Consider the following 13,088-nt stretch of genomic DNA (forward strand, 5'->3'; position numbering starts at 1 on the left):
GTTCTCTAATGTCCAAAAGCATTGAATATGTAACTGCAATCATTGAGTGAATGACACTTAGTGATTATCAAGGACAACACAATAGGAACCCCACTCAAAGGAAGAATTACATCATAGTACTAAATATCAATGATGCAATTCTTGCTCAAAACAAGTTGTTAACTCAAGCGGTGGATGAACTAATCAATCAACTGACAAAGTTGTCATAACAACTAAAGGAAATGAATGAAGTTCCTCAACAGAGTAAGATTGCATTCTGTGAACTCTACAACATAGATCGTCCAACCGAATTTTCCCTACTGATGGGGAAGTAAATTACTTAGGAAATCAAAATCCCAGGCAATATTAGAATAACAACTTCCCACAGAACAATAATTTCAACCAAGGATGAATATTCAAAGTTGGTCCATCCTATAGACAACATTGTCAGTATTACTCATAAGCACCTTTGTTATCTGATAAAGTAACAAAGTTGGATGATACAATTAACCAGTTCATGCATGTGGCCATATGTGTCTATGGCCAGCCACAAAAACACATAAGCCTCCATTAAAAACCTTTAATATAGGAGGATCAGTTAGCCAAACAATTCGCAGATCTCACAAGTAACACATTCAGTGCAAATACAAAGAATAGTCCAAAGAAAAATTACAATAATGTTCTTAGGGATGATAAAAATATTGTTAAAGCCAAGCAAGGAAGAGAATAAGAGTCACAAAAAGAAAGAATGCAAGATGAAGCCTGTCAAGAAGAGTTGAAGAACCTACCCAGGAAGGACATTGGCCCTGGAGTAGTAGTATTATTTATCTCTATAGGTAATATGGACATTGGCAATGCACTTATTAATTTTGGTATAATTGTTAATATTATTTCATTATCAGTGGTAGATAGAATTGAGTATATGTAAATAGAGCCACCTACATCAATATTATAGATAGTGGATAAAACATGCATGTCTCCCGCAAGTAAGGTAAAAATGTGTTGATACATGTTAATAACCATTCATTTCTTGTAGACTTTGTAATATTGGATATCAAGGTAAACTAAAAAATACCTCTCATCTTAGGAAGACCTTTTATTAAAATTGTGAGGATGCTCGTAGACATGGACAAAGGAAAAGTCAAGGTCAGAATAAAAAATCCTGAGGTAAGTTAAGAGTTAATTGATGTCACGTGACACTAATCACTGACAAGCTACTGACATTAAACAAGCGTTTGTTGGGAGACAGCCTAAACACATTTTATGGTTTTCTTTAGAATTTTGGGCTTTAATTAGGTAATTTCAATTCAATTCAATCACTTTGATAAAAAGTAACATGGCAAACCAGAAAAATATGGGCTCTCTAAGCGTAAAATGGCCAAGCCATTTCCCGCGCATCGCGTCTAGGGGAAAACCCAAAAGTCAAAGAACACATGCTCTCAACTAGCACAACCTAGCTCGCCTAGTGCGAGGTCTGTTTCAGTACATTGGGAAACGTGAACATACTTAAATTTAAACTTCATCACTCAATTTTTATCACTCATTTCACTTCTCACACTTGTAAAGAAAACCCTAGCACACACTAGAGAATATCATCCCAGATCAAAATCTTCACCAATTCGAACTTTAATCAAATCCAAAGATTACTCATTTTTCTTGAATTTTCATTCATTATGGACTTTGCTTTGAACTTGTTGGGAATGACCTAATTTAGGTTAAATTTAGGAAAACTTTATTGCTCCATAGTGATAACTTATAATAGGGTATGGTTGATTTACTTGAAAATTTGAATTTGTGGCTTGGATGAATAAAGAGGGAAAATTTTGCATGTTAGGGACAAATAGGTATACAATAAATTTAGATGAATTTTGAAATATCGATTACATGCGTAATGTCTATGGGTATCTAAATTGTTTCTTTGCTACAACATATCCATGGAGTTTCTATAAAATCATGTTTTTTTGCGAATATGGAAGTTATATCATATTATGCTAACACGTTCAAATTCCATATTTGTTATCTGCTAATTGTTTCAGATGACTATTAGATGATCTCACACACTAGAAGGAAAAGACAAAACTCAAACATTGGTTCATCTTCTGTACCATATAATACACACATGTTTCGAAGCTTCATGGATGAGTAGTTATACACTGACTTGGAACATAGAGATACCATTCAAGAAAAGAAAGTGGGATTGAAAAATCCAGGAGAACATTCAGATGTGGTGCGGAAAATTAGTTCACGGGGTTGGGGTATTCTGGCTACTCCTACTGAGTGTGTGAATATGGAAATAGTAAAGGAGTTCTACGCCAATACCAAATTAATTGAAGAGTTTCTTGGATATGGGGCAGAGAAGTCCCATATGACAAGAATGTCATCCATGCATACATCAAATACAATTATGAGGCACACCATAGGAAGTTGGAACCCTTTTCAATACAACTGGCAAAGGAAAATTGAAAATTGTTCTAGACCGGCCAAAGGTCCAATCAACCAAAGTCCAATCCACAAAGGAAGATTGATGGCATGGCACAAACAACATCATTGTGAAGTTTTTCGCTTTATTAGTTTAATTTTATTTGCTTATTGAACAATTTTTTTGTATTTCACTCATATTGTATAATTATTTACATTAGCCGTGCACAATGTACTTGGATGTGTTGGTTATCTTTTCGTGAGCACACTCAAAGTTTCTAACATATTTTATGTACTTGGATGTGTTGGTTATCTTTTCGTGAGCACACTCAAAGTTTCTAACATATTTTAAATATTGTGATACATCTGATTAACCTAATTCCTGATTAAATGTGCACGAAACAAAGGAAATGACAGGAAAAAAACAAGTTTTGCTGCTGTCAGCGGGCAACACACTCAATATGTGAGGACGATAAAAAGGAAAGAACACTTTTGTGGTAAAATTCCATGGAGAAGAAAGTATAACAAACATTGGTTTTTTTTAAAATGTTTATATGAATATGAATGTTATACGTTCAACTGTTCAAGAATAGATAGCAGCGGAAAATAACGAAAATAAATGCACAATTGATATAATAAAATAATTAAATAATAATAGATAATGGATAGTAACAGTTAGAAAATGGTAGAATAGAATACATTCTCGCAATAGTATACAAACTTATACGGAGGATGGAATAATTGGAGAAAGTTCCAAATTGGAAAATTTCTGATTTGGAAAAAATATGATTATGTGGCATATAATTTGATGAGATTTCAATAATGTGACCAGCATTTCTGTTTTAATAAATTATCATAGATAGACAAGCATAAAGCTTACATACAAACTAGTTACAAAGCTAGAGTTTGCAATTGCTTCATTCAATAACATATTGAAGCTGAAATCAGCTATAACTCTTGAGCCTTGAGTACAGTATAATATCGTAATTAGCACCTAACGTGAATAAAAAGTTCCTATAAGTTATCTCTACAAACACTCTACAACATCCATGTGGTATCCTAGCTATTGCCATCGTTTAGAGGACCTTGCCGAAGCTGCCGAAGAGCTACCGGCTGTCGGTTTTGTAATACCTGCATTTGAGAAAAGAAATGAGAAGCAGAACAGCCCGGGAGATTGGATAATAAGATAACAGAATAAAAGGAATAAAAGCGAATATGATATACGTACTTGACGAAACCTTTGAAGTGCTTTTGTTCAATGATAGCCTAGAAGTTTTTGACGGCGGTTTTGGTTGGATTTGCGGAGCTTTGGGAATTCTTGATGGCATATTGGACCTGCATTCAATGAAAAATACATAGATATCAGGTTCAATTTCAAAGATCACTTGGTAAAAACTCTACACAAATAACTAGAGTTTGACATAAAAAAGCATGGTATGCTTAGAATAATAGATTGGCCTTGAAAAGTTTATTCAAAAAGAGAGAACTCACTTTTCCACACTCTGAGATGGAAGTTTGTTGGATGTAATATCCTTAGCTGGTGTAGTTTCAGCTGCCTTATCAAGGTCAGGGAAAAGAGTGTACTCCACAATACTGCTGATTGAACCATCAGTTTCTGTTCCCATTGAAAGACCACCGTCAGATATGTCACTTAATCTCTCCTCCGAATCTGCATCTCCGAATCTTAAGAGTTCAATATCCTCATTGAAATTTTGTTCAGCGTCTTCTTGAGCTAATTTCAACCGAAGGGAACTGGGCTTGTTCCTGAACTCATCAATTGATTGATGAGAACCAGCTTCAGAATGCTTATCACTGTACTCTGAGCCGTTATCCATGTCAAAAGCTGTTTTTTCATTGACCCCCGAGATCCTTGTGCCAGAAAGTCTCGTGCTGTTGCGGGGAGTCCCTATAGAATGTCTCCTTGGGGATGATGGCATGTGTCTTGGGGAGATCATTCCAAGTTTGGCACCATTATGATTAGGCTTGAGCAACTGCAACCGCTCAATCTCTTCATCCTTCCTTGCCATAGCGTCCTTGAGAGATGTCATCTGCAAGAAAATACAAGTCAGTATGCACTGGTAAATGATGCATAACTAGGCCACACAGAAGGCCAGCTAGCCACACGTGAAGTTGGGTGCATAGACCAAACATCACCGTAATGTCTTGTAATGAATTATATCTAAAGATTGGACTATCCTCCATTGTCCATTTTATCTAACCCTCCTAACCAGTGCTTATATGGATGTGTCTTCTCCACACAAGCTCAAACCACTAGAGACAAGATTCTAGTCTTTTCTACAATAAGAGCCACCTCTACTTTTTTTTCTCATGATATTTTTCATAATCCTATCTTGTCTTGTATGACTATTCATCTATTGTAGCATTCTTATATTGGTAACATTAATCTTATTGGCGTTTTCTAGTTTTATATCCCCAGCAGAACTTCCTACTCTGAACAATCTAACAATGCGCAAATTGGATTTAGTTTTTCAATTCAGCACTTCATGACCCATATGTGCAGATGCATTATCTATTTAGAATTCAATCAAAAATAAAAATAACCTGTTCCATTAGTTCTCTCATATCCCTTCCCTCTTTGTTGCTTCGAGCTGCGCCTAACTCAACACCAGAAACTCTTTCAGCAAACTTCAAAGTGCTAATAGTTTCAGAGTATGAAGCAACATCCGGATTAAGCTGTACAAACATAAGGGTTTTTGCTTGACCGCCTGCACAATATGAGTAATCAAGCTATTAAGATTTAGTAAAGCTGCTAAACTAATGAAACCAAATAATAAAATGGCGAGTTGATTTCAATAAAAGCAACAATTACCTAACGAACTCTGAAGGAGTTGAGTCAATTTGCTATTTCTATATGGCACATGTGAGCTCTTTTGAGACAGAGCATATATTACATCTCCAAGTGCAGAAAGTGATTTATTTATATGCTGAGCCTCCTTAAGCCTATCTCCAGTTGCTTCAGAACGATCCACTCTTTCACTTCCCGCAAGATCTACAAGATGCAGACATCCACGCAACAGAGTGTTGGTCTTCACTTCCGTTCCTCGAACATGAATGGAGAGAACACTATCATATGATCATAAAATAAAATAAAAATGAGTTTTGTGTCTCCATAATTGGAAAGTTGAAATATAGGAAAATGTAAAAAAGTGTAAATGTAACCTGTGTGATCTACTACTTCTTTCGTTTAGGGCTGTAGCACTAGTTGCCCGATTCATCAACCCAGTGTTCATCAACTCAAGGACATCTTTCATAGATTTCACAGAATGCATACTTGCATCAGGAACAGCCAACCCATTTGGTAGGGTAGTATTCCAAATCCCAAGTGTGTGCAAGTCAAGGAAATGAAACTTCATATATTTTATTTTTAAACAAAAGTAAATGGAAGGTAAAAACAGCTGCATCAAAATGAATGGATAGCAAAAAAGTAGGCATAAATCAATCACCAATAATATATGCCAAGCCTTCGATAAATGTAATGTGAGTTTATATGCATGATTGTATGCCAATACATAAATAAGAATGAAAACTTAAGTATGAATAAATTGTTGTGTAATTTATAATAAAAAGGAATAAAAATGGAAAAGGATATCTCTTCTGAGGACCACTCCTCTGAGGACCACTGCTTGATAGTAAATCACGAACTTGTTCATTATAAATTTCAACCATTTGAACTCCAATTTCATAAACAATTGAATTTTCCCTACTCTGGGAGATATGGAAAAGATCATGAAGTGCCCGATAGTTGACTCCCCAATCCGATTTTGATGATAGGTTAGGTCCACTCTAGAAGAAAAACAATTGTTTAGTAAACATTTTAAACCACATACCCGCTCGTGATATAAACAAAATATTAAGTATACAAAATGTTACCATGGTATAAGTCTTTCCTGAGCCAGTTTGACCGTAAGCAAATATACAAACATTGAACCCATCAAGAACAGAACGGATTAGTGGTCGAGTGTCCAAGAATACTTCCTCTACAAAGAAAATTTTGATTCATAAGTTGAACATTACTACTTATGACGACCATCTATGAAATAAGAATACTAATAATAATACTCATACGACAAAGAAAAGAAAAATAATGCAGCACCTTGACACGCTGCTTGACCAAAAACTTTATTAAATTTAAAAAGCTTGCGGCTTTCTTTTCCTTGTTTAAGAGGATTGCTAATAATTAGTTCTCCGTCTTCACCAATAAACTCGACTGTTGTATGTTTCTGACTTTGCCCAGAAAGAAATGGTCTAATTCGACAATATACCCTGATATTTCCTATTCATAAATGGTTCAGAACAAAAGGAAATAATAAATCAGGTTAGCAAGCAAGAAAAGGGCTCACAATTAACCTTAACCTTGAATAATTCATACCTTTCAAATCTTGAACTTCATTATATAATTTCCTATTTTCTGTTAGAAGAACATGATAATTATCAGCAGCCTCGGCTAGACCTTTGAGCTTGATTCCTACATAAGAAATTACAGTTAATACATCAAATTCATCATAGATAAACAATGATTGTTAAATCACGAGAATTTCAAACTTTGTATCGCACCAAAGTACTTGTATTCCTCTAAGTAGCTTCTTTTTGTTTTTATCACTTCATCTTTGACAGATTTCATGACAGCTTTCAATTCCTATAAAGAATCAAACTAGATAGTAAATAGCACAACCTAAAATTACCAACCATGTAAACAGCATAACAAAGATACAAACCTTGAAAGCTCCAAATTGTTGATTTAAAAAACTTTGATAGGTATGCTCTTTATTCTTCCAATTCAAATATCTGGATTCCGAAAATGCCTCCAGTTCCTTCACTTGCTTTCTCGCATCAGCAAGATGAAATTTAAGTTCTTGTATCCTTTTCTCATATTCAGCTTTAGATTGAGAAGCTTGCAATTCTAACTGCAAAACATGTTCTTCATGTGATCTTTTTGCCATTTCCAAATCTTGCTTCAATGCAGCAATTTCAATATCACTGCGAACTTTGTCTTTCTTTAATTGGGAAAAATCCCGATCTTCAAGTTTCTTCTTTTCCTCAAATTTAGTTTGTTCAAGCTGCAAAGAAAACTAAAGACACAAATTATCATAGCAAGTTAGTTAACAGTAATCACATTGAAAGCAAGAAAAAGTCCAGATTTGAATTTTTTAAAAATCTAAATATACGCTTAAATATAAATCAAACCATTTTGAATAAAAATTTAGGCACTTTAAAAAGGAACGTCTCTTTAACAGACAAGCATTTCATTATATGTCAAGGTAATAATAACTCATAACATTTAATTTGTATAACCAGTTTACATAAAACTAGTTTTATGCCAATACATGCTTTACTGCATAAGACCCATGCAATACAAGTGACTTCCTATCGTGTTAAGTTATTTAATCACGGTATTTATTAGTTACTCGCTTAATTCAAGGACATTACTCTAAGATGCAACACAAATAAGCCATGACAACGACAATGAAAATAAGAATATATTTTACCAGAACTAAGGATCTAAATTTGAGAATCTCATCCATTATCTTAAACTCAAATAGAAATTAAGATAGGTATATATGTACCTTCAACTTCTGAACCCAACCTGTCACAAGCTGTAGAAATTGAAGAAAACTTTTAAAACTTAAATAAGTAGACCATAATAATATCAAACAGTAACACGGGTATCCAGATGCATCAACAAAGAAAATACCTCATTCTCTTCAGTTGTCCCTACCGCCAAGGTTTCAACTGCATTGAGTTTTGTTTGATACTTTCCCTCACGAGCTTTGAAAATATTGTTTTGCTTCAGGCACGCAACACGTTAAATTAGTCATTATTCAATATAACTTATTAAACAAATACTTTTTGGCAAAAAAAAGGTACAAAGAATGATGAAGTTACATTTTTCATGCTTTCTGCTTGATTTGAAAAGCGTAACTCAATTACTTGCAGAATTTTTCTCAACAGGCACGCTGCACGCTGAGCCTAGAAACATATAAATAAATGGGAAATTGAACAACTGCACAGTGGCACAATCAAATTTCATTGTGATAAACAAAGTAATGTAGTAAGATTGGGTATTTATTTATAGCAAAAGCATTTAGTCCACTTACTTGAGGTATATCTCCATTCTTCCTTCCAAAGATATCACTTAGGATCCTATTTAGTATGTTAAAAAGACATCGAGTTGAGACACTCTGCAGAAAAAGATTTAACTAATATATTAGGGTTATAAATGAGCTAATGGAAATAACTCAAATGCATATACATATAAAAGTCAAAAGAACTATCTAATGACAAGAGAAAGAACGAAAGGAACATTGATAGAGACAAACAAATTAAGTATATTATTACTTACGTCCAAATTGTTTGATTTTAATAATTCATTCAGTTTAGCATCTGAAAGATCCACGGGCAGTCCTTGTTTCAATTGCAACAGTTCATTAGACTTGAATCCAATATGATCAATGGAAGCAACTCCATCTGGATAGAGAGAAAGAAAAAAAAGGTATAATGTAACTAATAGCATAAAAAAGTTTGAATTGGAATAGAAACAGTGTGATTAATCAGCAACGACCGCTGAGCCTTGTATTAGGCAGGATCAAGATACATAGATCACATAAATGAATGTAAATCGTGGTATTTTTCAATGAATCAAATACCTGATACAACAGAACCATCAACAGCATGTTGGAAATTTGAAGCATCCTTGAGGCAACTATCAGTTTCGGCTAGGGATGTTAGGTCTGGCTGGTCCCATCTCTTTCTAGAATAACTTTGGACATTTTCGTGTGCAGCATTATATACAAAGTGAGCTTTCAGATTCTCAAGGCACTGCAACACGGGCACCATCGATCCCTACAAAATTAAACAATTAGTCAATTAGTACAAAACTTAACTAGTGCGTTAAAGAAAAATGGAATCCCAGTGTCATGTTTGGACAGAGCCATTCCGTTTCTTTTATTTTCGCAGTACACCCAGCCTAAGCTCGTATAAAGCTAAGTACTAATCCAAAAACAACAATCAAATTTTCTAGGTGTTCCTCTTCCTCTAGTTGTTTGACTTCTTTATATCTGATCTACTCTCTTTACCACATAATCTACAGGTCTAATTCTATTAATCCAGCTCAGTACTAATCCAATTGAAGTAAATATTAACCCCACAATAATAAACTAAACACCTAAATCAAATCATACAATGGTTCTCCTTCATTGTGTGACAAAAGGTGAAACTAAACGTCTATTTCCAATGTCCAGACAAATGGGGTACATTTATCAAGCCAACCCTTTTAATCAAAGACAACCACAACCAATTATAAAAAAACAACCAAAGACATAACTCAGCATGTTTTCAAATTGCATCGCAAATAAGGAACTTCTTATACCTGCTCCAGGTCCGACAATTCAAATCCTGGCAATCCCAATTCATCCAAGGCCACCAAAAACCTTTCAACATCCATCGGCTCATTCAAAGAACCACTTCCCTGAATTTAAAAACACATTCCTTAGAAAAAGTAGAACAAAAACAATAAAATAAAAAAAGTTTAACTTAATTTCAGCTCAATTAAAAAACAATGAATGTTAATATAAGACAATGCTAGATATTCATCCGCATTACCTGGAGTGAACCAGGAACCAGCTTATCCAAAATGCTGCATAATACCAATCCATCACTCAAGAATGCCCTCAATTCCTCTTCCGACGTTTCCAAAGGCAGATTAAAGTCAGGAAGCTCCGCATTTATCCACTTAATCAAAGACACAAGCCGGCCACCTGCAAGTCCGGCAACTTTTCCACCTCCCTCCGGTTCCCACTGCATGCTCCTTTCTCAGAAACTGCAATTCCGGCAAAGCAAAAGAAGAAATCAATTTCACAAAAGAAATAAATAAATTAAAATGAAATTCAAAATTGCATCTACATTATAAGCTCACCAAAATTATAATTAATGAATTAATAGATAAAAACAAGAAAAATAACAAAAAAATAAATAAATAGAAGAAAAAGAACGGTGAGGTGCAGATCGGAACGAACCTGTGTGAGAGGAGCAATGTGGGAAGAAGGTAATGGAGGAGGATGCAAACCTCGAAAAAAAAGAGAAATATAAAAAGCGACGAAACCAGAAAACGTTGGAATTGCAACGGAAATAGAAGAATGCGGTAACGGATCGAACCGAATTGCAGAGAAATTTGGGGAACGAAAAAGGGAAATTAGGTGAGAGAATCGAGGTTGAGAGAGTGTGTGTGAGAGTTGGTGTTGAAGGTTGAAGAAAATCGAAGGAAGAAAAAAAGGTGGAGTTTGAGCAATGGGTGTTGTTTTGTTTTGATTTGAAAAATGAGAAAGCGTGAGGGCAGGGCCAGGAATTTTGGAAAATTGGGTCGAATTGGATTACAAGCTAAATTAGGGAATTTGAATCTTAACTCGTTGTTAATTCAAATTTCATTTTGCTTAAAATACTAACATTCGCTTTCGTTTTATTTATTTAAAAAAAAAATATTAAAAGAAAAGTGCTGTATTTATTTCTTATTTCTTACTCCTTCGTAACTTACTTGTCTTTTTTCTTTTGTTTGATGGGGACTTCTTTGTCTTTGGTCTTTCCTGCTTTAAAGATTGGGAGTATATTTTAAATATATTTGTTTAATTTTGTTTATTTATGATGATTTTGAAATTAGTCATTTCTCGTATAACATTCCCGCCGGCCTCTTTTTTAATGCTTGGAAAAAATTGTCCTATATTCTTTTATGACGAGAAAAAGTTATCATATATTCAACACTTATTAATTTATCCTTATTCATAAATTATAAATTTCAAAATTAAAAAAGAATAGTGATTATTTTACTCCCTATTAAGAGTGTGTCTTACACTCTGAAAATTTTAAAATATTTTTATATTATTAAAAGACACATATTTGAAAGTATTTAAAATTACGTTAATAAAAATGTTGCAAGTAAAATATCTCTATGTTATTAAAAAAATATCTTTGAAAATATTTCTTCAAAATTCAAAATACAATTGGTCAATTGGATAGGTGTTGCCACCAAAAATTAAAAGCACGAGTTTTAATATATTTCTATATAGTGAAAACTGTTGCAACTTAGTAACAATTTTCAGTTGGTGGTTGGTAAAGTTCTTTCTTACAAAAAAATTTTATCCTCACATATTTCTCTCGAGATTGTTAATAATAAATATTAGTTAATTAATTAGTTGCATATAATTGTTAACTTAATCAAAATTCATGCAACAAAATTTAGTATATGTCATTTTATTACTATTTATTGAATTTTAATATAAAAAATTGCTAAATTTGAACAGAAACTAAATTCAAAAAACAAGCATACCTAATAGGGTTGCAAATATTAATGTAGGGTAGCAACCATTTTTAAATAAGTGGATTTTTAAATTTTGAAAATGTATTTTTGGATAAATTTTTAGAACAAAATAAAAGTGATACATTACTAAAGTATGTGTATAAAATGTGTGTCCGGAGATATATCTCTAAATTTAAGAGCAATTGTAATTTTTCACCGTGGTGAACACCATTTTATCTTTAAAAATGGAAAAATAATCCCAAAAAAATTGACCCATCTTAAAATCTTGTATTCATTAATTTTTGTTCAATTTTTAAATTTACTTTCAATACTTTTGAATTTACTCCCTATTTCAAAGAAATTTATTTGTATGTAAAAGTTATTCAAAATTTTATAAATTTCTTTTTAAAATTGACCCAAATTCATTATAACTTAAATTTACGAAAAGGGTTTATTTGGTTTAACCATTATGACCAATAAATTTGAGAGAAGTTTGCTTGAAATTATATAGAAAAAAACTTGTATCAAGTTTATTAAGTTTGCATTTTTTATATGTTTTGTTTTGTGTAATTTATGTGAGATGTATCGATTGATAAAAGTAGATAATGTAAATATTATTAGATACTAAAAATTAATTAGGTGTTATATAAACAATAAATTGAGTTGCATTGGATTTGATTGAGATGATTGTGTTGAGATTAGAGTTGTTAAATAGATCGGTTTAGTCAAGTCCGGTTTGATCTGGTGGACTAACACGTATAAATGGGTTGAAGTGAATTGGTTCGATTATTTTATGGGCCACCAAAATTGAGCTTAGACCAATTACTAATGGGTCATAGGGTTTGATGGATCAGATCGATCTATGTTTAAATATGGGCACTAATTTATCCACTCCATAGGGTGCTAATTCGCCACAGTAAAAAGTCACAAAAGTTCATAGATTATGAAGATGCATCTTCGCACTCACCTAAATTACACACTCGACACTTTAGTGAGTGAGGCACCCCATTTTGTCCAAAAATGTGTTCAGAGATGCATCTCCGTGATAACTTTTATTTCAAAACTCAATGAATTTTACGGAGATGCATCTTTGGAATATGTTTTGTTAGCTCAAACCACAAACTAGTAGTAACAGATGCAAAGACATGAAGAAAAATATAAATTGACATCAAAATAACATTACATAGATAATCATTAACAATACACAAATAATCGTTAACATAAATTTAACATTTCATGTTATCAAGACGTGCAACATCATTAGAATATCTTCGATCGATCCTACAATTGTCACAACCACTTCAACCGAACCATTTGTTTCGTAACGGTGAAATGTATTCCATAAAACCCTTGAATCTTCACCCGTCTTCAGCTCAAATATGTT

The 13,088-nt window shown here is 33.3% G+C and overlaps 1 protein-coding gene across 1 annotated transcript; it reads right to left on the reverse strand.

The window, feature by feature from the left end:
* Positions 1 to 3,211: 3,211 nt before the first annotated feature.
* Positions 3,212 to 10,795, reverse strand: LOC131603638 (kinesin-like protein KIN-14J). Its single transcript, XM_058876036.1, has 22 exons — positions 10,570 to 10,795; positions 10,431 to 10,480; positions 10,018 to 10,234; positions 9,785 to 9,883; positions 9,063 to 9,258; positions 8,759 to 8,883; positions 8,514 to 8,597; positions 8,302 to 8,385; positions 8,111 to 8,203; positions 7,983 to 8,012; positions 7,134 to 7,487; positions 6,973 to 7,054; positions 6,788 to 6,883; positions 6,512 to 6,691; positions 6,289 to 6,395; positions 6,007 to 6,201; positions 5,578 to 5,741; positions 5,228 to 5,481; positions 4,960 to 5,123; positions 3,889 to 4,445; positions 3,626 to 3,732; positions 3,212 to 3,528 (listed from the first exon to the last, which is right to left on the reverse strand). Exons 3-22 carry the CDS (start codon positions 10,216 to 10,218, stop codon positions 3,461 to 3,463), a joined length of 3,240 nt encoding a protein of 1,079 aa, XP_058732019.1. The 5' UTR covers positions 10,219 to 10,234; positions 10,431 to 10,480; positions 10,570 to 10,795; the 3' UTR covers positions 3,212 to 3,460.
* Between the last annotated feature and the right edge of the window lie 2,293 nt (positions 10,796 to 13,088).

This window comes from Vicia villosa, linkage group LG5 (assembly GCF_029867415.1).
Source record: "Vicia villosa cultivar HV-30 ecotype Madison, WI linkage group LG5, Vvil1.0, whole genome shotgun sequence".
Lineage (NCBI taxonomy): Eukaryota > Viridiplantae > Streptophyta > Magnoliopsida > Fabales > Fabaceae > Vicia > Vicia villosa.